This window comes from Daucus carota, chromosome 4 (assembly GCF_001625215.2).
Source record: "Daucus carota subsp. sativus chromosome 4, DH1 v3.0, whole genome shotgun sequence".
NCBI classification, from domain to species: Eukaryota; Viridiplantae; Streptophyta; class Magnoliopsida; order Apiales; family Apiaceae; genus Daucus; species Daucus carota.
The window spans coordinates 18,775,052-18,802,359 of NC_030384.2; the positions used below are offsets into that span (position 1 = coordinate 18,775,052).

The following is a 27,308-nucleotide window of genomic DNA, read 5'->3' on the forward strand; positions in this document are numbered from 1 at the left end:
ACTGACATGAATCAAAATTTGAGAACTGTTCTTAAAAAATCTGTTCTAAAATTTTAGTTACAATCAGAAGTAGAACCACATTGAATCAGGGTGGGTTGCCACCCAGTAAGTTATATGAATCTCTCTGCCAATCGCTCTTTTAAAGCCCTATTTCTTTTTTGGGAAAAACTCTTTTTTGTTCAAGGTTATGTGAACACTGCTATAAGTTTGAATTTAATCGACAAAGCCCTACTCTTTAGTTTTCATCAGACATTTTGTCCCGCCACTTACATTTTAACATGGAACATTATGAGCATCCTATTGTACAGTATCTTGGATGTAATTAGAAACTATCCCAATAAATAGTAATTTGGTATGGTAGTGTCTATTCACAAGCAAAACAGCTCCAAACTTCTTTTCATCTCAAGTTTAATTTATCTTAGCGCAAGGATATTTCTGTTCTAACTGGTAGACCTTGTTATTGGTCTTGAAATTTATTAGTTGCAGGTTCTTCATTTTTCTGACATATTTCCTGACTATTGTGTTGCTGCTCTAATTTTGCAGAAGCCGAGCTTTCAAGCTGGAAATTAGCCTCTCCCTAAAGACGGTGATGGTGCTTTTGAGTAGAATAGAATGCTTTTAGTAGTTTATGTTTTGTTTAATGTAACTTTTGTCCTGAAGTTATCTCTATTCTATCGTCGAACAGGATTATCTTGTTCCGAATTGTCTTTTATGTTTGTCTTAAATGTTTGACTGGCATGTAGGAGTATATAAAAATTATTATGCCATCTTCAGAGCATTCATGATAAGCAGATTGAATTCGTAAATATTTGATATGAATATTTGTTGGGGTTTTTGTTATGAAAAAACTACTTTCACACGATGTTATGGGCTTATACAAGTGGTGTGTTGGTTAAGGATTTGTTGCATCAAGCTTTTACATACACTTGAAGAGTCACTGCATTGTTAAAATGCATTTTCTCTGGCCACAATCCAAAATCCAGTATCATTGTTGGAATGCATTTACATGCTGTGCTAAATTACTAGGTTGGTTTTATTGAACAACTTCGTCGGCTTAATGAACTATGTTATTTAGCTTGACAACTTCATCGATGCTTCAGCTGTTTCTCTGTAAATAATGGTAAATTTTGATATGGTTGTAGTGCGCAGGAAGCTTCCGTTATTAACAAAGAATTTAAATTTGATTCTTAGTTGCCAATTGCTCTGTATCTTGGTTAAGCTCATTAGTTGTAAATTTGATATGGTCTGCACATTTATTTGCTTGAACTATGACAATTTTCATCGTACAAATCATTCTGTTCATCAATTTTTTTGATATTACACTTCAAATATCCTTTATTAACTTTTACAATTTTTTATTTATCTTTGTTTTAATCAAAGATCTGATCCAAGTCTATACATCTGCAATTTATGTACTGGGAACACAACCTAAATGAGCAAGTTGTTCCCAGTGAAATTGCATACTAATAATCTATTTTATTATAGCAAAAAAAAAAAAAATTACACAAATTTTGGTTAACAAATATATTGTACAACTACTCGTGCACTGAAGTTTGAGTTTTCACAGAAAAGCTTGCACAAACTCGTTATACTTATCTACTCCATTATCCGGACTCGGCTGAGAGTGTGCAAGGATATGTGGTGTGCAAGGATACGTGTACCAATGTTAGACTCGATAATATTCTGAAAATTTTACATGTTTTTGGTCTAAAATAAGTGTCGGAGGTTCCACATCCACGTCGAGTGTCGGAGTCCAACACAGGTAACACGGGTACTTTAGACAAAATGAATAATCAGAGAACATAGCTTATCTAGGCTCCATGAAATCGTTCTTCGTAGATTTATCTATGAACAATACATCTTCGACCCAAGCAACAATATTGAATGCTAAACCTTCCAAGACTCTTGAATAACTCTCCAGAATTGCTTGCCCTACGTCCTATACGAAGCGCAATGAAAAATTTAAGAATTTGTTATCCTTTAACAGATGATGAATCTTTAGCAGAAATCATGGCTTACCTTGTTGTATTCTATTTTGCTGGTGTCCAATGTTGTCTGTGACAGTTCAGGATATCTTTGCTTCAAGGTAAACAACACAATCTCAGCTCTTTCAGCCAGGACTGTGTTTTTATCATTTCGGTCAATGTCAGACATTAGATCTTTAACCATGTTCCATGATGATTTAGAAGGATTTAAGCATGCTTTGCGTCTCCATGTATACATGGATGCCTCCACCCTGTCCGCTAGCTCAAGTGCCTCATGCTCAGAACTGATGTTTAAGTGGTTGAGAAGATAATCTGGAGAGAACTTGTTTGTGGAACATTGGGACAGATATCGGTATATCGTATCTCCAACACTTTCTTTACCACTCTGCAAACATAAGTCCACCAAAACAAAGTGTGAGTAATATTACTTCTCTGTTCGCATATTTTAAGGTTTCAGGCAGCATATTAACAGTGAAAACGCTGCCTTGTTTTTCTTGTTTTGATATTTCTAATTAACAAAGAAAACAAAAACATGAGCAATTTGGAGGGGTTGTTTAATAACCTTGGGAAGAGATGACATGTAAGTATTTGGTATATCCATTTCAGCAAGAATGCTACTGTTGATCGCCATCGCTGCTTTGAGGATCTGATTGGCAGAATTGCGTTGGTGTCTTAAATGCTTTCTTGACTTTTCAGAAAGACCACGCGGGGGCACACAAGGAACTGGCAGCCACCACTTTCCCTCTTTACGCTGAGGCTGAGGAATGATCCTCCTGAATGATCCTGAGCGCACTGAATTCCCTGAAATACTACCTTGTTCTGCATACCAAAATTCTGTATCTGTAAAACTTTCAAGAACCTCCTGCAGAGAAGAACACAGGAACACTCAGTTAAAAGAAATAAAAATGTTTAGGTATCGAGCCCTAAGACCACGAGTGAGCTCAAAAATTGTTTCAGTAAGCTGTGGAAGATTTTCTTACAATTAACATTGCATCAAGTTTTCTCAATGCTGGAAGGTTGATGTTAATATCGGATCGTGGTGTATTGGTCATAATCTGAACAGAAATTGTAAAATTTGCATTAAAATAAGAAAAAGGTTATAAAATAGGCAATAGATGAGAATTTGTTACCTCAACAACTGTTCCATCTTTCAAATTTTGTGATGCTGGGATAAACTCTACAATGTAATCACATACAGATAAAAGGCAATTCATCTCTCTTTTCCACATCAATTTCTTCTCTGAATGAAGTGGCTCCAATTTTAGGTGCTGGCCATATACAGAAGCTAGAGTGTACACACATCAGACAATGAGATAAAATCCTCAAAAAGGAACTTTTTATAATGTTCTAACCATTGATGTGTTTTGCGAGTTTACCATAAAGATTTGTTATAGCATTAGACAATGTGACTGCTGTGCAAACTCCTTTACCACTTCCTGACATGTCCTCACCCAACAAGAGCTTTGAAAATCTTTCCTTCATCATTTCAACTTCTGTTAACATTTCGAAAATTATTAGCTGACCTATAGAGTATTTCAAACACAGGCAAATCTTATATTGCGGACAGATAATACAGGCAAATATAAAAGTAATAGTTTTTAGCTATGCAAGTTAATACTCCACAAAAGATAACTAATATCTTACTGCAAGAATTGGTTATTTTAATTTGAAAAATAAATGAATTGATCGCTAACCTCTTAAGTTAACAAGCTGGCAAAAAAATTATAATAACAATTACAATAACAATTTGTGTTGAAAGAATCTTTATACATATCTAATGATTTACCAGAAAAAAAATTAAACATTGTGAATTAGATAGATGAATGGAGGAAAGCCTAGTTACTAGATCGATGGTTTGAGCCTCAGTGGAGGGCTATATGGGTATTGATAACAAGGAACAGGGGTCTTAAAACAAAATATATAGCAATCATCAGACTGGAAGGACTTTTAAATAGAAGGAATGCATTCACAAGGTTTAAACCTTGGTCAAATTCTAAACCACCACTCCAAGAAATTTTGAAAAACATTAATTATAAGAAAGGTATTGATCAATGGTAATTGCCTCCTTATGCAATGTTTAATGCTTTCGGTTCATTGTCAATCGTGTTATTTCCTCTTCACTTCTGTTTTGCCGAAGACAAAACGATGCTAATATTAATGACAGGTACATGCTAATATATCTTCATCTGACTGACAAGTATAATAATCTCTCTTTTGATCCCCTCACTACATTATATGAAAAGATAGAAGCTCTATTTGTTCCATTTGCCAACTCGCGAACACACAAGTTAATTATTTGTTCAGCAATTCATTTTGTTCATATCCTTTTCAGTGTATTGTCTAACTAGTATGCAACAAGAAGCATGAACAAATATATGAAAGAGAACCAGATTCAAATTCTCAACCAGAGATTTTTCGCCATTAAGCTATCAACAAATCTACATGACATTCATTCAAATCATTTCCAAACACGACTAAATATTACAAAAGCACCCTACATTCCCACTAGTAGCCAACAGAAAAAACTAAAAATAACCTGAAACCGACAACCCTAAAACTCCTGAGAAGCAGAGACAGTGTCCCCTTATAAGAAACACTAAAAGGTTTTACTAGAAAAACCTCTGGCCATCGTTAGACAGAGGGGGACTTTAAAGAAGCCTCCATTATAAGAAATTTACTGTTAATAAGTTTCAGCCGTTGCTTATGTAGATTATAGATAAAACATATCTAGATTCCAGACAGTTGAAACAATTGATCCTTAGATATGCAGGTAAAGGAAATCCAAAAAGCAGGAACAAAAAGAACATTGTATAATATAGTTACCTTTATCTACTGGCTCCTGATTCTCAAGAGTATCATCCATGCCAAGTTTGTTTTGTCGCATTCCTAGTCTTCTGAGTACAGGCTGGTTAGGTGATTTCATAGCTGGCCAGCATAGTGGAGATGGCGAGTCCGAATAGCTGTTGTCATCTGTAAACTCCGAAAATGCAGAGATTTCAGAGTATGTTCTCCTGTACCAGAAAGAATCTGCTCTGATTGCTGAATAAACAGCAGTTTCTGTAGGTGAATCATCACTTTGATCAACTGAAGCTGGGGATTCCTGATAACCCAAATCGCGATTTTCATCACTGTCAGCTTTTGATTCCATCTTGAAGCTGGGGAAATAAACAAACATCATATATGCATGTGAACACTTATAAGATGAAAATGATCAAGAATCACCAAGCTTCCCATTAAATTCTATAATTTCTTTTCAAAAATGTGCAAATATATATCAATGAACGGCTTTTCTAGCGTGTGTCATGACACACACTAACAACTACTTTTTAATTAGATAGCGGATTCCTATCGGCTCTCATTTCATTAACAATGATGGCACTTGCATGGACAAAAATCTCAACAAATCAAAACCTCCTAAGTAAAAAGTAACACTAGAAAGACCCATCAATGAATTGTCATTATTTTCAGCCAACTTGAAGAATTTTCTAAAAATGCTGAAAAAACAAATTAGCACAGTCTTTACATATCCATCAAATATACAACATAACATATGGATATAAACACAACACACATATAGATGCATTTAAATTAGTGTCTACCTTAAAGCTGAGAACACTTTGATTTGAACTTGAACTATCTCAGGAACCAACCCCTTTTAAGTTTTAAGTCCTCTTGATCATCCAAAATAAAGAGAGAAGGCCAGTTGAGTAGTGAGATAGGCAAGAAGATGCAAACAAAAATGTGGATATGCATTCATTTGTTGTGTGCATATAAGTTGGACGTGGGGTGATGAAACTATGTGATTGCATTATGTTATTATGTACATGAAGAGTATAATAATGTATGACTCACCATCACAGATTGTACAATGATTTCTTTTTGTATGTATAGTATTAGTTGTAAAAGTGCATGAATGCTCTGTTGGTGTTACATGCTAGTCAACCATTATCAACACTTCTGTGCATAATAAACTTTTTATAAATATGGTGGAAAGAATTCAAATTTTTAGTTTTTTTAGTTAATTTTTTGTATTTTTTTCTTTATATTATAAATTAATTAGGATCTCTTTTAAGATGATGTTCAACACCACTATTCTATCAGAAAAGTGCCAGTGAAATGAATATTGACCTGGAAATTACATAATTCTTTGATAAATAATTTTGATTTTTGCGTGTTTTAAATATAATATAATATAAAAATCAAAATTTTGATGAGATTTAATATTTAAAATTGTAACAATGTTCTCAAAAAACTCTATGTATAATAGCTTGTTATCACTCCCAAATGAAAAGTTGTGGATTTAGTATTTTAAATAATTTTTTTAATCTAAAAATAAATTATTTGGATACTAAATTTATAGTTTTTCACTTGATTACGATGATAGTTAGAAAAATATGTGAAACTGAATATATTTTAACTATCCGGACACATATTTTGAAATACTTATAATGTATACTATAATTTTAAATATTTAGATGATATCTAGTTATTAGTTAATATTAGTGGAAAAAAAATGATATATCATAATTTCAACCACCCTTTGAAAATTTTGTACTATGAAATGGCTAAAACACAGAAAAAGTCGTCTTCTATTTAGTTCATCGTGGTGTATGTTATTGTGTGAGGTATATAAAGACGTGCATGCCACTCTAAAAGAGCCCTGACGTTGTCAGGAAATTTTATAAAAGAAATGCAGTGGTTTACAACTTCATATATATAACTTTTACATACATATTTGTGTTTTCATGAATTGAACAATAATAGAATATACAAGAACAAAGACAATGCAAGGGAAGTCGATCTTTAAAACATGATTAGTTGCACTATATCTTATACTCCCTCCGTTCCTCTAGGTTGTTTACGTTCATTGTTTGCACGCTCTCATAAAGTGTAGTTGCATAATATTTTTTTCAAAATTTTCTTTTCTTGAATAAAAATTTATATATCAAATTTTTATTCAGAGAAAAAAATTTTAAAAATATATGATGAAACTATACTTTAAAGGAGCGTTGAAAAGCGTGAACATAAAGAAATGAGGGGACAGAGGGAGTATACAAGAAGTTCTCTGATTTGGGGTTTTTAAATCTGCATTTCTTCAATTTATACTTAGTTGCATGGACTCTACTCAAATCCATTGCTCTTTTCAGAGGCTGCAATGCTAATTGTAAAGCATCTCCGTGCAGTATATAAAACATTCCAATCTCTTATAGTAAACTGGTGCTTATGTACTTAAATTTCCATTGTCTGATTTTACCGAGTCGATCCAAATATTCATTATATCCCGCTGGGACATTTAACCGGAGAGTCTGCCAGAGATGCAAGATGTTTCCGTAAATCCCAGGCCTGAACAAAAAATCCTGAAATTTTCTGAAAGGTTGCAATCACTTAGAGTTGGAATTTCTACGTACTCCAGCATGAAACTTTTTGTTCTCTCTGTTATAAAATTTAGCATCAATATGCAGCCTCGGGATCAAAAACTCCTCCTTGTTCTGCCAAAAGCAATACAGTAACATCATCTCTTGCTAACACTGAATCCCTCCCTTCTTTCTAAATCTGCAACTGATTCATCTCCTCTTGCAGTTAATCAAAATACTATCATCTAGAGAAGCTGAGATAATTAAGTCTTTTGCACAGCAACACTATATTTTGAAACCTTTAGTAAATCGCTAGCAACCTGAAACCTCAAATCAGCTAAAGAAAGGGGCTATTACGCTTTCTGAAAAGTTTCTATTACACTGCTCTATCCATTTGGAATCTCTATAAGACCCCTCAGTCTAGCATCATAATGAGCAATTTCTGTTTATCATCTCTTGATGTTATTGCAGCTTCTGATATCCTATATTCCTGTGTGCTCTTTCCTCTAAAAATGCTATAGTCCATGCTTGCAATCTCCATTCCCTTCGGAGTCTTTAGCAAAAATTAACTACTCCTGCAAATTCTCTAAACAAGGGAACTCTGATTTGTCTTTCACCCGCCCTGTGTTAATATATCTGAACTCCCATCTGACCGACTCTTAATTCTCCACTCACGAATGATGGAATGTACTTAACCATTGTCACCAAACATAAGGAACTAAACCATTTCCTTACTGTAAGAATACAGGATGTCAACACAAATGTATCATGCACTGTTACTATGAGCCTCAGTAAATTAATTCAAAGCACTGTGGGCTGCAAGGGGTGATTGAGTAAGAACAACAGGACCCACATAGGTAAATAACTTATGCATAGCCACATTAGACGGGACAAAAATTCTGAATGCATACCTTGGTCCAAAAGTATATGAGTGGCAATAGTCCATTGATTAAACAATTTAAACCAACTACATTCACGAGGATACAGGGGGTGTTTGGATCATGCATGGGAATGGGAAACGAGAATGAGAAAAGAGGGTATGAGAATGGGGAGAAACGAGATTGGGAATGAGGTTACTCATGTTGTTTGGATCATGCTGGTATTGGAATGAATACTCACATAAGCTGTTTGGTTTACACCGGAATGAGAATCGGAATAGTTTTTTTCTAAACAAATTTTTTATAAGATTTTATTAATAAAAAGCCAATTTTTATTATTTGAAAACATGAAATAATTCATTATATTTTTGGATTTTTAAAAGTCAAACAAAGGCACAAAATTATAAATTATAAAACAAAATTAAGTTAACTTTTCACTATCAATTTATTATTCATGCCTTTTATTGTTTATTTGATTTTCCAAAAACCTTAAAGTCTTATTAAAAATATGAAAAATAATAAAAATAACGAGCAAGGAAAAAACAAACAAAAAAATCCTACAAAAATCTGCTTTAATTATCCAATGTTACTACAATAAGCAAAATAAAATTTCTATTTATTTGCATAACTTTTACACAAATCATAAGAACCTCATGCACACTAAACAAGTAAACTTCTCAACCTTTTACACATAATAAAATTTGGTTCGGTTCCAAACAACAACCTTACATCAGTGTTTAACTTTCTTAAAATGAGAATCTTCTTTTCTCAAAAGTAGCAAAGTGATGTAATTGTAAGAGCGGCTCCGACAGAAATTGTCTTCCACCGTTATCTGTCAAGCAAGTCTTTACAACTCGATTGCTTAACACCTCCTTTTACAACTCGATTAACAAAACAAGAGACATACAGGCTAATGATTTCAGTCGGATAGAATGTTACTCAGCAAAATGTACCTCAGAAATCAATCACGAGACGACCATCAGAAAATCGTCCATTTGACCTGCCAAATGTAGTGGATACTGAGCCAGTGTAAACAGAATGACAGAAACATCTAATATCTATTTCTTGCGACAACATAAGACAAATTTAATATAGCACACTAAAATTTCAAACTTCGGCTAGTTAACTCTTGTAAAATCAAGCTATTGATCAGTATTGTGAAGTTAATGGTTTGATGCTCATGCCAAAGCTTTAAGTTAAAAGAATTATAAAAATTAAACATGTAATTTACTACTAATTTAGTCCTAGTTTTCATCAGTGGCAAATATGTACCAACCGTGTAAAAATACATATATCATAGACTTGTAATACAGAATTAGAAACCTAATTGAAATGGTACAAAAAAATTGGGATTTTCAAGCTACGTGAGTTTTATAATATATGATATAGCATGAGATCTATTTAAAGCCTGACTTTAATATTTTAAAATTTAAATTCTCGCTCTAACATCTTAAGAGTATAGATGTTAAGGTCCTCATCGGATACTAATATATTTGTCTAAGTATTTTTGTTCCAACCGCCAAAAAAACAGATGCATACAATTATACTCTCAAAGGAGGTGGTATGCTCTTTTTGAACAAGCATCATTAAACTCTTTGGTTTATAGTTATAGTTTCAAAAAATGTAAGCCACAGAGTGGCTAGGGAAGTGACTCAAGTGACAGAGGTCTGGGATTGTATTAACACTACTTCTGTTCTTTTTGATATAGAAGAAGCCAAAGATGCATATTTAAAAGCAACCAACTACTACTGTCTATTTTAACAATATAATCAACAATTGCATTCAATTATGACAGAAAATAACAATATCGGGACCTGTATAAAATTAAGCAGATATTTAAGGCACTTCATGCTTTTCGTCATCAAGATGGATTGCCATTACGCGGTTTGAAAACAATTATTGTATCCTATTTCATATCGAGAAGGTATTGAATGATAAATATTACCTTCCCTTCTTCTGTGCTTGTGACAATATCAATAGCATAAACCTCATTCTCTTCAAACTCAGTAGCATCAACGTATCAGGGTTTCAGACACTGAAGACAACTTTGTTCCCGTCAATCACAAACTGTTTGAGCTGATGACTAAGAACTCCTTTAACAATTTACAGTCATAGGCAGAGGCAACCTTCTGAACCGCTTCAGACACATCCTTGTTCTGCCATGGCAAAAAGAATGATTGAAAGAAATTGGAGAACAATAAAGGAAACTTTATTTCAAATAAAGTTTCAAATAAGCATAGAAGACAGAGGACCATTTCAAATAAGCCTCTTCCGGAATCCATTTCAAATTTTGTAGTGTTGTCTCTGATTGTTTTGCATTTGTTAGCTTACGTTGCAGAAGCCTTTTTCTAGATTTAATGATCTATCTAGCTTAAACTAACTACTGAAAGTTGTCAATTGTCATCTTAACCTTCTGTCAAAAGGTTGCAGAAGCCCCATTTTCACATCTTTAGCTTAAAATATTACTACATTGGTGAACAAGGCACAACAGACCAGACGACCAAATAAAAAATTTCATGATGAATCAGAAAAAGGGTACCATGTCAACACGGGGAAACCCTAAACTTATCAATCATCCCTGTACCTTTTCTTTCCCTGTATGTCCCTATGCTACAGTGCAAGAGCAGTATTAACAATTAAACTGAAACATACCCGACAAAGTATTTACTAGTGCAGACTGTTCAATTTTTTGAGCTAATCGATCTGCAATATTTACTTGTTATAAAACAGTGATAAGTGGTTTCTTAATAGAAAATGATGATCCCTGAGTGTGTGCTTCTGTGACAAGATAATATAACCAGTTTAGTCGTTACTCTCCGTTTGCTCATGTTAACTTGCTGAACACATATTCAAGAGTCATTCATGGTGTATGTCTGTATGACATATCTAATCAATGTAGAAAATGAGCTTAAGGTTCCATTACAACATACCTAGCAAAACAGTAATTGAGCAGCTCGCACAGGCATTATGTCAAACACTTTATCAACAAAAAAACTCAAGAACATGTACTGCAAGTCTAAGGACTCTAAGAAGCTCAACATTCAATTAACAGAACCACTACACAAGAATGAATATATTTGTATAGCATTTACCTTGAGAAATGGCCTTTGATGTTGGGCAGTGTGTTGAAGTAGGGCTAGCTCAATGGCGAGAAAAGAGAGAAGATGGAGAGAGGGGGGGGGGGGAGATATGTCGATTTGCCGGAGAAGATGGAAAAAAGAGAACGAGAGAGATGGCGATGGAGAAGAGAGATCGAGAAAGGAGAGACTGGTGAGGTGGAGAGAAAACGGGAAATAATGGAACACAAAGTAGAGGTCGGGAGAAACGAGCGTCTTTAAATCCCGGGGTACTGGTAAGGTTATCAATTTACCGGCTAAAAGTTTACAGATACCCATTCCCGGCAATCAAAAGCGTGATCCAAACAGCATGTTAGGGAATCAGATTCCCATTCCTGTTTACCAAGCTCGTTAACCTCCAACCAAACACCCCCATAGTTTGCAAAACCTTCTCAAGTGCCTGACTGAAACACAAAGCAGTCTATAAGTTTGTTGCGACGATGCTACATCCTGCATCTTTTCTTAATCCCTTCTCCTCCACCAAATTTCTCAGTCTATCCACATCTTCCCAACGGTTCTGTTCTGCATACATATTCGACAAAAACACGTGGTAACTAGTATTTTCTGGATCCAAACTTATGAGCCGATGAACTGCAACTTCAGCAACTTCAGTCGAGTTGCTGCTTTTCCTACAACCGGCCAGAAGAGCTCCCCATATTCTGATATCAGGCTCAATTGGCAATTTGCTCACGAATTCAAGAGCTTCTTTCACATATCCTCGACGACTTAGCATATCTACCATGCACGCATAGTGTGCAAGTTTTGGGGTAACACAAAATTTCTCTTCCATCGCATAAAACCAGTCCCAACCTTCGTCATCAAGTCCACAGTGACTACAAGCAGATAAAACTGATACGAAAACAACATCATTGGGCATAATCCCACTATCCAACATGTTTGAAAAAGTCTCAAGAGCCTCAGTGCCATATCCATTTATCCCATACCCATTAATCATGGAACTCCAGCATATAAGATCTTTGGCAGGCATTTCTTCAAAAATTGCCTTTGCTTGTCTTATACTACCATATTTGCAATATAAATCAATTAAAGAAGATGTAAGAAATGAATTTAATGAGTAACCAACTTTCTTTATGTGAGCATGTATGCTTTCTCCCGTACCTTTATCAGCCATCGTAGTAGAAGCATGTAAAAGACTAACAAATGTTATTTCGTTAGGCTTCTGATTTGCCAATTGCATAGCTTTATATATAATGAAAGCATCAGAAGGAGCCTCACTCTGAGCATATGCTGATATCATTGCGCTATAAATGATAAAATCCTTTTGCTGGATCTGATTAAATAAATGTCTAGCATAGCCCACATTTCCAAATTTAGCATACATATGAAGAAGCCCTGTGACAATGGAAACAAAAGCCATATATCCACTTTTCAGCACAAGAGAATGTAATCCAAAACCAAAATAACGCTCTCGAGCTTGTATAGCTGCCGTTAGTGCTTCCTGTACGATATTTTCATCTGGCTTATAACTACTAAATAGCATATATAAGAAAACATTCAGTGCTTTCCTTGGATTTTTATTTTCCATACATCCACTAATCATAGTCCTCCAAGAAATAAGATCCTTGTGTTGGATTCCACCAAAAACCTTTGCAGACGCCTCAAATTTCCTACATTTAGCATACATATGTACAAGTGAGTTCTGGACGTTTGTATGAGAATTCAACATTGCCTTAAGAGAATACCCGTGAATCTCTTTGCCAAACCATAACTCACCAAGCTCAGCACAAGCTGGTAAGATAGTGACAACAGTCACAAGATTCGGCTTTACACCATAATACTGCATGCCCCTAAAAGTATTAAACGCTTCAACATACATCCCACTCCTCACACACGCAGAAACCATCGCACTCCACAGAACAACATCCTTATTCCATGTTCCCTCAAACAGCTTCAACACAATATTCATATCCCATGCAGAATAAACACTAAGAAGCGCAGTCACAACCGAAACCTCCAACTCAAACCCAAACTTAATAACAAAACCATGCATCACCCTTGTAATATTCTCCGAATGTGTCGCCCCGGAAGCTCTTATCAAGCTCAACATTGTCACGTAATTCACCTTATGCTCATTCACCAACATTATTTTAAACAACTCAATGGCTTCTTGGGACTTATTTCTTTTAACCAAGCTCGATATTCTCGAAGTCCAAGATATAACATTATCATCATTTTCACCAAAAACACCAACTGGGTCATGAACATTTACATGATAATCCCACATACTGCTATAGTATAAGCCACAAAGTGATTTGTTTTTTGAAAAATGTCTTTGGGGCCTTCTGTCAAACATGTGTTGTGCATTCCGAAAAATAGAATACATTCGCTTAAATTGTAACTTCCGATAGGCCTCGGATATGCACTGAGGAGCTAAAGTTGATATAATCACCGGAATTTGCCGGTAAGAAAGGTCTAGCAGCCAGAAAAATCTGATGAAGGTGTTTTTTTCTATATAAATTACTACATTAAAAATATAACGTCTGTCAAGAAAAAATAAGTCTTTTTGTCAAGAAAAAATAATCAACATCTGCATGCTTGGAATTTATATTTTTGTGTAATTATTTCTAAAAATCCTAAAATTTTAATATTGTTTATAAACGTCCGGCAATTTATCAGTTGCTAAGTGCTATTTTTTAAATATCCAAGTTAATGAAATTATGTTAGATATCTTCAAATATTTTCTAAAATATTAAATCAATCAATAAGTTAATTTGTAACAACATCCGTGTAAGTTTAATTAACTGATAATTTTATTATAAATATGTAAAAACCCAAAAAATTTAAATTTTAATGAAATTTTTATAGTGACTATTTAAATGTGCAGTGAGATACATTTATGGATATTGGTATAAACATTTTTATAAATATTAAATTTATTTAAATAAATTAGTACAATAAAAATTATTATTCTCAAACAATTTACCAGATAGTAGTTCATATATTTTAATTTCACACTACGTAGGGGATAAGATAGAAAAGGAATAGGTTGAGCGGTGTCATCAGCTAGGTGTGTGTATCATCTATTAGCTAAGCCTTCTAGCTTGGGTGACTCTTGCCATCAATATATAAAAAATTGCATTGGATAAAGATTAATAAAAAAAGCTAATGAAAGCAGGACCACCACCACTCTATGCAGGATGGTGCTCGACAACATACTGCATTCTAGTACTAATATAGCTGTTGCTGCTTATTTTGTCTTATTAATACTTTTGTTCTATAGCCCAACTGTTAAGGGCATTTCTGGTTTTTACTATGTAATTGAGGCTAGACAATATTCTCTTGGGATCACCATAAAGCTGAATGAAGGTGAATGTAGAAGGGCAGAATGAAAACAACATGTTTAAGTAATAGACTGTGAAAAGAGTTTTTGGACTCCTTCAGCATTCATTTTTTCTCTTTATGGTATCAGAGCTGTGAGTGCGTCCCTTTCAAAACAGATCTGTTACAAACATATTCATTCTCAAATCAAAACCCAGCATAACACCTTCTTGAGAGTTTTTCTTTGCACACGAAGAAATGGCGAATGGTGGCAGATATAATTTTGCTGATATGCAAAACCCTCTATTTCTTCACCCTTCTGATGGCCCAACTTCGATAAGTGTGGCAAAGCTACAGGGTGCAGCTGACTATCGCAGCTGGAGACGTTCGTTGGAAATCCAGCTTTCCTCCAAACGAAAGCTTGGTTTCGTGACAGGAACAATCATTAAAAACACCACTGATGAATCTCAAGGTATGCAATGGGATACTTGTAATGACCTTGTTATTTCCTGGTTGCATAACAATGTCTCTGATAATATTAGAAAGTCAATCTTGTTCATTAACTCTGCTCATGAGATCTGGAAACAGTTAGAACGTCGTTTTCAATTAAGTAATGGGTCTCGCAAATACAAGCTCAACAAAGATTTGTTTGGTATGTCTCAAAACAGAAAAACTGTAAATGAATATTTTACAAATTTGAGTAGTCTTTGGGAAGAGATCGATTCTATGAACATATTGCCTACGGTGACCACTGTCTCCCCTGATGTCACTGCTTTGTTGAAAGCCATAGAAACACAGCGAGAAGAATCCAAGTTGTTTGTGTTCTTAAATGGCTTGGATGAGACCTACAGCTCTCTTCGAAGTCAAATCTTGATGCAAATACCTCTTCCAACTGTGGAGGCTGCTTGTGCTGTTATACAGCAAGAAGAATCTCAGATTGATGTTTTGTCTACTGGTGAAATGGAGTACTCAGCAATGCAGACTAAAGGCCCTGGCTCCAGTGACAATAAGTCTCCACTGTGTACTGCTTGTGGGGGGAAAGGTCATGCCTCTGATAAGTGCTGGTCAGTCACTGGTTACCCAAAATGACATTTCAAATACAGACCCCCAGGTACAAAAGGAAATGGATCTCAACCCTCCAATAGGCAGGGAAACAATAGATACAAGGGTCAAAGAATGGCAAACAATGTCGTTGTTCAAACTCAAGATCAATCAGATGTGGTGTTCACTTCACAGCAGCTGGAACATTTGCTGAAATTGATGCCTCAAAATTCTGCTCTACAATCTTTGAAGGGGACCGAATCAGATGAAGAGCTGGACCATTCATTTTCTGGAATGGTTACATGTAACATGGCAATATCAGACAAGCAGGCCTGGATAGTGGACTCAGGAGCAAGTGACCATATGACATCCAACGTGGAGCTGCTTATTAATGTTAAAGTAGCTCCAAAACATCTGAAGATCAATTTGCCAACAGGAGCAGAGTCAGTCATTACTCATATGGGAGATGTTAAATTAAAATGTGGACTGGTGTTGTTCAATGTTCTTGTAGTGCCTCAATTTAAACACAACCTACTGTCCATCCATAAGCTTGCAAAGGATAATGGTTGTGAAGTGAAATTTTCTCCTCTCACTTGTGAAATTCTTAAAACTGGCACTTCCAAGGTACAAGCTACAGGACACATCAAATCTGGCTTGTATTATCTGGTTGACAGCTTGGAGAATACTGGAGAGCCACAATGCAACTCTGCCGTTGTTGACTCAAATATCTGGCACATTCGATTGGGACATGCTGCTGTTTCAACAATCCAGCACATTCCTCAAATCAAATTGTCAGCTCTTACATCTGAACAGGTATGCATCACCTGCCCTATGGCAAAATTTACAAAATTGCCATATTCTCTCAGTACTTCACTTGCCAATGCTGTTTTTGACTTGATACATATTGATACTTGGGGGCCGTATCGAGTGAATACAAGAGGGAATTTCAGATACTTTCTGACTTTAGTCGATGATAAATCACGGATGACTTGGCTGTATTTAATGAAACTCAAATCTGATTATCTTGATTGTTTTCAGACATTTTACAATTATGTGCACACACACTTTGGGGCTAGAATTAAGTGCATTCGATCAGATAATGCACCTGAATTCACAGACTTCAAGTGTAAAAAGTTTTATGCTGAGTTTGGTATAATCCAACAAAAGTCCTGTGTCGATCGACCTCAGCAAAATGCTAGAGTCGAAAGAAAACACAGACATGTGCTCGAAGTTGCTCGCAGTTTGAGGTTTCAATCAGGCCTTCCTCTGTCATTTTGGGGTGATTTTGTAATGACTGCGGTATACTTGATCAACAGACTGCCTACTAGAGTTTTGCAGTTCAAAATCCCTTATGAGATACTCCATAACGAGCCAGCAGACTATGATAAGATTAGAGCTTTTGGATGCTTAGCTGTGGCGTCCAACCCATCTCACACATCTGACAAATTCCAAGCAAGAGGAGTACCGTGTGTTCTGATTGGGTTTCCATCAAATACTAAAGGCTATAAATTGCTGGACTTGTCCAATATGCAAACATTCTACTCTAGAGATGTTCAATTTCATGAGAGCATATTTCCTTTCAACAAGTCATCTCAAAAATCATATGCAGAGCCTTTGCCATGCCCAATGCCTACTCCAGTTCCAACTCCAGCCCCTGCAGATGACTTGTTCTTTGACGACATTGAACCCAATTCTGACATTAATCAGAATGCAACTGCTGCAAGTCCACCAACTACAAATACAAGCCCTGCAACTGCTCCACAAATTCTGAGGAAATCCACCAGACCAGTTAAACAACCTGCATGGTTGCAGAACTATGTACACTCTCTCCCCTCTACAGCTAATATTGCTCAGGTGGTTGATCACACTGTTCCAAGCCAGTTTCAGTGTTTTCAAGCTTCACTAACCAACACAGTGGATCCACTGTCCTTCAAACAAGCTGTAAAACAAGATCATTGGGTGGATGCAATGAACAAAGAACTAGCAGCTTTGGAAGAAAATAGAACATGGGAAATTACAACATTGCCAGCAAACAAAAAAGCAATCGCGTGCAAATGGGTATTCAAAACCAAGTTCAATCCTGATGGCACGATTGAACGACACAAGGCAAGGCTAGTCATATTGGGCTGCAAGCAAGTATATGGCGTCGATTACCTAGAGACTTTCGCACCAGTAGCTAAGTTGACCACAGTCCGCACTCTCTTAGCGGTAGCAGCTATTCAAGATTGGTTTGTCATACAAATGGACGTCACAAATGCTTTCTTGCATGGTGACCTTCAAGAAATAATCTACATGAAATTTCCTCAAGGGTACACAGGCCTGGGAAGCAGAATTGCTTACAATCAAACAGAGTTAACAACAAATGGTGGTCAGACTTTTGTGTGTAAATTGATCAAGTCTCTTTATGGCTTGAGACAAAGTCCTAGAAGGTGGTTCAGCAAGCTGTCTGAAACTCTGTTGTCTTGGGAGTATCATCAGTCAAAAACTGATTATAGTTTGTTTACAAAAACAACTGAAAGCACTATAATTTTGGTGCTTGTCTATGTGGACGATCTACTAATAGCTGGGAATTCCATGGCAGAAATCAACAATCTGAAAGCATACATGTCTCAGGCCTTCCACATGAAAGATCTTGGAGATGTTCGCTATTTTTTGGGCTTGGAGATTGACAGAACTTCAGCAGGCTTTTTCTTGTCGCAAAAGAAGTATACAATGGACCTGTTGGCTGAATTTGGAATGCAGGATGCCACCCCAGTCAAGCTTCCTATGGACTGTCATCTAAAACTCACTACTGCAAGAGGTGATGTTTTACCTGACCCTCATACTTATCAAAAACTGCTTGGCAAGTTAATTTATTTAACTGTTACAAGACCAGACATCACTTTTCCTGTGCATGTTTTAAGCCAATTTATGCATGCACCCACCAATGTTCATATGCAAGCGGCCAAAAGAGTGCTTAAGTACCTAGTGAGTAACCCAAGTCAAGGTGTGCTTTTAGCTTCTACCTCTGCTGCACAAGTGCAAGCCTACTGTGATAGTGATTGGGCAAGCTGCCCAAACACTAGAAGGTCTACGACAGGATTCTGCATTTTTTTAGGCAATTCACCAATCTCCTGGAAATCAAAGAAGCAAACAGTTGTGGCCAGGTCTACAGCCGAAGCAGAATATAGGGCTATGGCCTTAACTGCGTGTGAAATAACTTGGATCACAGCTTTGTTGAAGGATATGGGCCTTACTGAACTGCCACCAACTATTCTTCAATGTGACAACATGGCAGCTATCTCAATTGCTGCAAATCCAGTCCTTCATGAAAGGACAAAACACATTGAGATAGATTGTCATTTTATCCGGGACAAAATCACATCCGGTTCTCTTGTCACTCACTATGTTCCCTCCCATTCGCAGATAGCCGATATTCTTACCAAACCTTTATCTATCAAGCAGCACTACAGTCTTTTGAACAAGCTTGGAGCATCCGTTGCAAAACCTGCTCAGCTTGAGGGGGAGTAATGAAAGCAGGACCACCACCACTCTATGCAGGATGGTGCTCGACAACATACTGCATTCTAGTACTAATATAGCTGTTGCTGCTTATTTTGTCTTATTAATACTTTTGTTCTATAGCCCAACTGTTAAGGGCATTTCTGGTTTTTACTATGTAATTGAGGCTAGACAATATTCTCTTGGGATCACCATAAAGCTGAATGAAGGTGAATGTAGAAGGGCAGAATGAAAACAACATGTTTAAGTAATAGACTGTGAAAAGAGTTTTTGGACTCCTTCAGCATTCATTTTTTCTCTTTAAAAGCACTAATAGATAACTGGCGCAGAGAGAAGCATAGGAAAGAAGCAACAAGAAAATTGTGAGTTGAATATGATCGAAAGGTAATCTCCTCTTTGTTCATATTAATTCCACTCTGAGTTATATATTTTGAATGTAACTAGCATTAGTGCCCGTGTATGGTATGAAGTTCATATTGTTCTCAATTATAATGTACACAAACATGGTCGATATGAAAAAAAAAATTATATAAAGCGGGAGAGAATAAACAATGCAAAAATATCGTTGGCTGATTATCTATTCCCATACTACTAATTTTATGCATTTAATATCCTGTAGCAAATTGAATTGCATAGATGTAAATGTTCAAGTTCAACGTTCCTTTTAAAAAAGGGTATAATTTTTTGGCAAGAAGGTAATTTGTTATGAAGACTCCATAAGACGTAGTCACCATATCAGGATATGAAGGCATTAAGTGAATATATAGCCACCATCTTTAGTAGGTAAAACCTAAAGATGTGTGTTTACACTCCTCTCTCCCAAAAAAACCCTAATTCTCTCTAGCCTCTCTATTTTGTTGTAGCCGCCGGGGGCTTCCATCGGTTTTCACCGGTGGAAAGCCCCGAATCAGTTAACTGCTTTGTTTTATTTTTAGTTTTTGAATAATACTTCTTCTCGGGAAACTTAGATCCAGAGCCATCGGAGATTTCGTTGTCTCTCTCCCAAGCGGGTGAGTCGCAGTTCGATTTTTCTTATTTTTGTGGTTCTGCTCGAGATCTATCATCGGGGGATTCTTAGATCTAAAACCATCGGAGATTTCGCTGTCTTTCTCCTCTATTTCAAGTGGGTGGATTTTCAGTCGGATTTCTCTTGTTTCTGTGGTTCTATCTAAGGTTGTTTTCTCTCCCTGGTGAGAGCTTTGTTTTTCGCTTCTTAATTGTAAGCGGGGTTTGATTTGGTATGAAAGTTTGTATGGAATCGCAGTTCTGGTCGATAGCTCAAACGATAGCTCTATCGGGGCATGATGAAGAGGGTACCAGTAATTCAACGAGAATGCATTAAGCGGGTACTTGTATTTGTACATACGTTTTCTTCAAAATATCGTTTAACTGTCTCTTTGTGAGAACAGGCGATTGCAATTTACTGTTTGTTCGACTCGATCATTGGTGTAGATGCCGTATGGCTTTTTATTATTAGATTAACACCTTTGTTTCAAAAAAATTAAAATGTTGAATTAAAAGGATAAAGGAAGCAACATATTGAAGACTTGCAAGAAAGTTTACTTTTAAGTGGTCAAATGATTGTTATCCACTTCCCTCCACAAATCACAAGAGAGGAAAAAGGTGTTGGTAAAATTTACAACTACATGTAGGGACAAAGATAGAGGAATTTTATTTTTTATATAATAGAATCTTTAACCGGGAATGTGAAATTGAAACCATATATTATTTCTCCCTCAAGTCTCAGACTTGCAAATAGATAAATACATGTAATCTCTTCATTATAAAATATTTAAAATAGCATTTTAAGATATAAATGAGCTTATTACAAGCCAAATCAAACAGAAAAAAACAATACACAATCGAATGCAGATTTTGTATAAAATAAATGCTATATAAATTGATGGCATATTAACAACAAGAAAGGGAGTAAGTTTTTTGCCCTTTTAATAACACATACCCAATCCATCTAAAATCAGTTGGCCTCATGAAGTAACGCCACATAATATATTACAAAAGATATTCTTTTGTACACTTGGTTCTCCATATGATCTTCATTAGACATTTTCACGAGATAAAACGGTAAACAAATAAATATACACTTTTGTCATATCATTCTTCACAGTCTTCATGAAAGGAATCTGATATGGCTGTTGTGGCGCGCAAATCAAGATTCTATTTTGCTCCAAAAATCATTTACGTGTTTTTATGCAATATGTAATACTTAGCTTTACAACACAAGCCAACCAGTATGCTTGAAATTCCCTCTGGCTTTGACAACTTTCTTAACTTGAAGGAGCAAGGGAATTTTCTTTACGATATTCTACCTGCTTTTCCATAGCACTTCTCTCTGAAATATATAAAGTACAAATTAAGAAAAGTACAGATACAGTACCATAAAAATACACGTCGTAGGGGCAACATAATAATTTCTAAATCAATGCTGATTCAAATTTTTGTTGAAAGTATTTGTAGTTCAAAAAATAGTGTTAATGAATAGTGATATATACTTTTGTGGTCGTTGCTTACAGATGCTGCATCCCATATACAAAAATGACTTTTGGCGTCGCCCCTTTAGCGTCGGTTAAAGACAAAACCGACGCTATAGATACTTTAATGCGTCGGTCGGGCAAAACACTGACGCTTTAGGTTCACTTGTAGCGTCGGTCGCAAGAACGCCGACGCTATAGGTTCACTTGTAGCGTCGGTCGCGATAACGCCGACGCTATAGGTTCACTTGTAGCGTCGGTCAAGAAAACGCCGACGCTATAGGTTCACTTGTAGCGTCGGTCAAGAAAATGCCGACACTATAGGTTCACTTGTAGCGTAAGTTAAGAGAATACTGACACCGTAAACTAATTTATTGTGTCGGTTGTTCAGAATGCCGACACTTTAGGTGTTATACTGTTTTTAAAATTATATTATATTATATAATTTTATAATTAATTTAACATATGATTCTACGTAAAATATAGTTTTAATATTATATTTAAAATTATATCATATAAAATACAATTAAAAATTTGAAATATTTATTATTAAAAATATAATCTTATAATTATAATTAAGTTATATTATTTATATTATAATATAAAAATATTTTTTTTATAATTAATTTTTTTATTATATATAATATAATTTTCAAATTAAAAATTTTATATTATTAGCAAAATTATCTTTTATAGTGCAAAAACGAGAACATGAAAGTTTTATATTCATAAATTATTTCATAAATCATTTTTCTTAATTAATTATAATTATTTTTTTCTTTTTTCAATTAGTTTCATTTAAAAAGTAACGGTAGTACATTGTAATACGGAAAACATAAAAAAAAAACATAGCTAGCAGTAGATGGATAATACAATTGGGAAAATTATATCATATAAAATATAACTAAAAAATTGAAATATTTATTGTTAAAAATACAATCTTATAATTATATATATTAACTTAAATTGTATATATTATAATTTAAAAATATATATTAAATATATTACCAAAATTATATATTATATTATTATAATATAATATAAAAATATATTATAATATATAACTTAAAATATATTTAAATTATGTTATAACATATAATATTATTTTAAAATTGTGACGATCCAGATTTTTAAAAATCAGTTTATTATTATATTCATGATTTGTCAGATAAAGTAGGTAGTGTGATGAGTTTCTAAAATTATTTATTTAAATAATTTCTGGTTACGTGGGATTTTGAATATATTTAGATGTCAAAAACCTTTATATTATGAGATTAGGAGTCATAAATTTCTATTTTATAAATAGATTTTTATTTATAATTATTTTTATTTATTATTATTTATAATAATTATATTGCTTTTAGGAAAAAAAAGAACCATAGTAGCACTAGTACAAATTGACACAGCACATAAGTACATCGTTAAAGAAAAAATAAATGAATTTTTTTTTGAGAGCAGCGGGAGGAACCGAATTGGGATTTGGGTGCTAGGGTTTTCAGTGAATCAGAGGTAAATCACGATTGTGATAATTGATTTCTTCAATTCGTGATGCTTATATATATATATATATATATATATATATATATATATATATATATATATATATATATATATATATATATATATATAGAGTCCCACTCTATGGAGAATCAGTTTATGTGGAGAACCATGGAGACCCCTTATCCAGCCCTTAAAATTTTAATATTAATCCAACGGCTGATATTAATTTTGATATAACATATAAAAACAGAACTCAACTACTCAAAAACAAACACGGCGTGACCGTTATACACACACCTATACACACGACTGAAGAGAGAGAGAGAGAGAGAGCAAGAGAAAAAGCGCAAAGGAGATTCGACCGAGCGTGTGATTTCTGGCGAGCAAGAGAAGGCGGATTTCAATCAAAGATTACGAATCACAAACACGATACAGAATGCTGGGAAAAGGTAACCGAAATTGACGATTTCAGCTTGTTTTTACACTCGATTGTATTGTTTTTACTGATTCTGTTAATTTTGCGAATGTTTTGTTATAATTTGAGCTTGATTTGACTTTGATTTGAGGTTGCATGTGTGTTTATGCTTCTAAAATCGAGTCGATTAAGGAATTTATAAGTTTAGGTTTAAGAAGCTATGATTCTATTATAGAAACACAGATATATTAAGTGTTTAATCATTAATACCTAATTAACATAATGATTCTATAATTTATTAAGCTATAGAGTCAATTTGAATATGCTTCACTTTTGTCAAAAGCATCAGGAATGTAGAACTGGTTCTACAGTAGAGTCATTAGATCAGAAATCCTCAGAGCTAGGTATTATGTGAAAACAAATGATTCTGTGATAGAGTCAATGTAATATATTGTAATTTGTTTTTGTGAAAGCATCAGGAATTTAGATCTGGTTCTACAGTGGAGTCATTTCATCAGTAATCCTGACAGCTATGTGTTATGTGTAAAACAATGTTTCTGTTATAGAGTCAATTTGATTTGTTGTAATTTGGTTATTTGAAAGCATCAGGAATGTAGAACTGGTTCTACAGTAGAGTCATTAGATCAGAAATCCTCAGAGCTAGGTATTATGTGAAAAACAAATGATTCTGTGATAGAGTCAATGTAATATATTGTAATTTGTTTTTGTGAAAGCATCAGGACTTTAGATCTGGTTCTACAGTGGAGTCATTTCATCAGTAATCCTGACAGCTATATGTTATGTGTAAAACAATGTTTCTGTTATAGAGTCAATTTGATTTGTTGTAATTTGGTTATTTGAAAGCATCAGGAATGTAGAACTGGTTCTACAGTAGAGTCATTAGATCAGTAATCCTCAGAGCTAGGTATTATGTGAAAAACAAATGACTCTGTGATAGAGTCAATGTAATATATTGTAATTTGTTTTTGTGAAAGCATCAGGACTTTAGATCTGGTTCTACAGTGGAGTCATTTCATCAGTAATCCTGACAGCTATGTGTTATGTGTAAAACAATGTTTCTGTTATAGAGTCAATTTGATTTGTTGTAATTTGATTATTTGAAAGCATCAGGAATGTAGAACTGGTACTACAGTAGAGTCATTAGATCAGTAATCCTCAGAGCTAGGTATTATGTGAAAAACAAAAGATTCTGTGATAGAGTCAATGTAATATATTGTAATTTGTTTTTTTGAAAGCATCAGGAATTTAGATCTGGTTCTACAGTGGAGTCATTTCATCAGTAATCCTGACAGCTATGTGTTATGTGTAAAACAATGTTTCTGTTATAGAGTCAATTTGATTTGTTGTAATTTGGTTATTTGAAAGCATCAGGAATGTAGAACTGGTACTACAGTAGAGTCATTAGATCAGTAATCCTCAGAGCTAGGTATTATGTGAAAAACAAAAGATTCTGTGATAGAGTCAATGTAATATATTGTAATTTGTTTTTTTGAAAGCATCAGGACTTTAGATCTGGTTGTACAGTGGAGTCATTTCATCAGTAATCCTGACAGCTATGTGTTATGTGAAAAAAAAGGATTCTGTGGTAGAGTCAATTTGATTTGTTGTAATTTGGTTATTTGAAAGCATCAGGAATGTAGAACTGGTTCTAAAGTAGAGTCATTAGATTGGAAATCCTCAGAGCTAGGTATTATGTGAAAAATAAATGATTCTGTGATAGAGTCAATGTAATATGTTGTAATTTGTTTTTTTGAAAGCATCAGGACTTTAGATCTGGTTGTACAGTGGAGTCATTTCATCAGTAATCCTGACAGCTATGTGTTATGTGAAAAAAAAGGATTCTGTGGTAGAGTCAATTTGATTTGTTGTTTTTTTGTTTTGTAAGATTATCAGAAATGTTTAACTGGTTCTACAATAGAGTAATTGTATTAGTAATCCTCAGAGCTATGTTTTTTGTGAAAGACAATGATTCAGTAACAGAGTCAATTAGAATTGCTGTAATATGCTTTTATAATGAAATAGAATTGTAGATATGGTTCTACAGTGGAGTCATTATATTAGTAATGATTATAGCTATGTTTTATATGGAAAACAATGATTTTTTGATAGTGTAAATTGCATATCACTGTAATTCATCAGGATTGTAATGCATCAGGATTATAATGTATCTGTAGTTGTTTCTATTAAATATTTTCAACACACTGACTGTATAATACATCGCAGGACTTAAAATAAAATCCGGAAAGAAGAGTGGAAGCAAAGCATCAGGACATAATAAAAATAAAGGAAAACGACTACGAATAATCTGTAGAACGCGTCATGAAGGACAATTGGACACAAAAAATTTTGATGAGTATATGAGGTAAATTATTTGGCACATTATAACTATTAGGCAGTTTGGTAATTTTGGTAACCTATAACATGTTTGTTATAGGTTGATTTTGAAGATTATACCAGAAGAAAGGAAGACAGGATGTTCGTTTTTCGACCCTATGTTCTTCATATCATATATGGATGCAGTTAAAAAGGCAAAGAAAAAAGATTGTACTGCAATTGAGAAAAGCAATGTGTGGAAGTGGATAAAGAAGCAAAAGATATTTGCTTGCAGATATGTTTTTGTTCCCATCTGCCAAAGGTATATAACAAAAACGTAAAACCTATAAATTATTTTACTGCTCCTAATGGGGTTTAATCATTTGACAGTAATCATTGGAATCTTCTCATACTCTGCAACTTGGGAGAAGATTTGGAGATGAATGAAAAAAGTCCATGTATGCTGTTATTGGACTCACTTCAAGAAGCAGAACCAAAGAACCTAGAACCGTGCATCAAACAGTACAATCTCTATTTGATTAGTATTTTAGAATTTAATGATTTATTTATGACGACTGTGTTGTTTTAATAGGAACTTTTTCATGCAGATTTGTGTACCAAATGTATAAGAATGAGTCAGTACAAGGAACTGATGATGTTTTCCAGTTCGATTTGAGTATTCCAATGGTTCCTCAACAGGATGACGGTGAAAAATGTGGATACTATGTTCTTTACTATATGTTCAAGTTTTTGATGTCTTGTCCAGAAAACTTCAACATTAATGAACATGGTGGCTTTGTAAGTATATATTATTATTTAATTCTACTATTTATAATATATTTTTGTTAACAAATAACAACCAAATTAAAAATGTTTAACAGATGAATAGCAGTTGGTTCACAGAGGAAGAGATGAACAACTTTTTCAACAATCTATCATCAGAGAAATTGCATACTGACCAAATGCAAGCTTCAGAAGACATAATTGTGGTCAAGGAAAAGAGTATGCAAAATTCAATCTCATTAATTTAGAATAATATAATCACTTTGTTGGATTACAATTGTGGTCTTTGTTGATGCATAGATCTTTCAAGTAATATGGAAGTTGATGGCCAAAATGTCGATAATGAAATTGCTGCTGAAGAAATTGAAAAACTTTCTAAAGATGAAGAAGAGGCTGAGATGGTGGTACAATGTGAACCTATTCGTTCACTAGTTGTGTACACTCCAGAGAGCTCGCAGGAGCAGCAAGAACCCAACCAACCAACACCACCTGCATGTAAACTTCAATTAGAATAATATTTTTTATATTGTATAATAAATAGTGCTATCCAGATTTCTTATGTCTAACACTGTTTGTTTTTGTAAACAGCTGAAACAATTGCCACTCATGAAAAAGATGGCAAGGAAAAGCTGG

General features: G+C 34.5%; 5 protein-coding genes across 9 annotated transcripts in view; 3 read left to right on the top strand and 2 right to left on the bottom strand.

Moving 5' to 3' along the window:
• Nucleotides 1-1,658: 1,658 nt before the first annotated feature.
• On the bottom strand, nt 1,659-5,758 carry LOC108215914 (rop guanine nucleotide exchange factor 3). The gene is made up of 8 exons (XM_017388542.2): nt 5,585-5,758; nt 4,809-5,140; nt 3,362-3,478; nt 3,116-3,270; nt 2,966-3,040; nt 2,548-2,847; nt 2,020-2,370; nt 1,659-1,939 (listed from the first exon to the last, which is right to left on the bottom strand). Exons 2-8 carry the CDS (start codon nt 5,131-5,133, stop codon nt 1,808-1,810), a joined length of 1,455 nt encoding a protein of 484 aa, XP_017244031.2. The 5' UTR covers nt 5,134-5,140; nt 5,585-5,758; the 3' UTR covers nt 1,659-1,807.
• A 3,014-nt stretch (nt 5,759-8,772) lies between these two features.
• Nucleotides 8,773-13,869, bottom strand: LOC108216670 (pentatricopeptide repeat-containing protein At1g11290, chloroplastic-like). Its single transcript, XM_064091030.1, has 3 exons — nt 11,310-13,869; nt 10,163-10,373; nt 8,773-9,217 (listed from the first exon to the last, which is right to left on the bottom strand). Exon 1 carries the CDS (start codon nt 13,675-13,677, stop codon nt 11,755-11,757), a length of 1,923 nt encoding a protein of 640 aa, XP_063947100.1. The 5' UTR covers nt 13,678-13,869; the 3' UTR covers nt 8,773-9,217; nt 10,163-10,373; nt 11,310-11,754.
• Nucleotides 13,870-14,870: 1,001 nt separating this feature from the next.
• On the top strand, nt 14,871-15,701 carry LOC108216958 (uncharacterized). Its single transcript, XM_017389819.1, has one exon. The coding sequence runs from the start codon at nt 14,871-14,873 to the stop codon at nt 15,699-15,701; it is 831 nt and encodes a 276-aa protein (XP_017245308.1).
• A 3,493-nt stretch (nt 15,702-19,194) lies between these two features.
• Nucleotides 19,195-26,923, top strand: LOC135152229 (uncharacterized). Its single transcript, XM_064092073.1, has 5 exons — nt 19,195-19,363; nt 19,484-19,538; nt 26,014-26,214; nt 26,501-26,690; nt 26,774-26,923. Exons 1-5 carry the CDS (start codon nt 19,195-19,197, stop codon nt 26,921-26,923), a joined length of 765 nt encoding a protein of 254 aa, XP_063948143.1.
• LOC108216803 (uncharacterized) overlaps nt 23,080-27,308 on the top strand; it is a 31,903-nt gene continuing 27,674 nt past the window's right edge. For all 5 annotated transcript variants that reach the window (XM_064091292.1, XM_064091288.1, XM_064091289.1 and 2 more), the window contains exon 1: nt 23,080-23,152. The gene's annotated coding sequence lies outside the window, so the exon portion shown is untranslated. The remainder of the gene's footprint in view (nt 23,153-27,308) is intronic.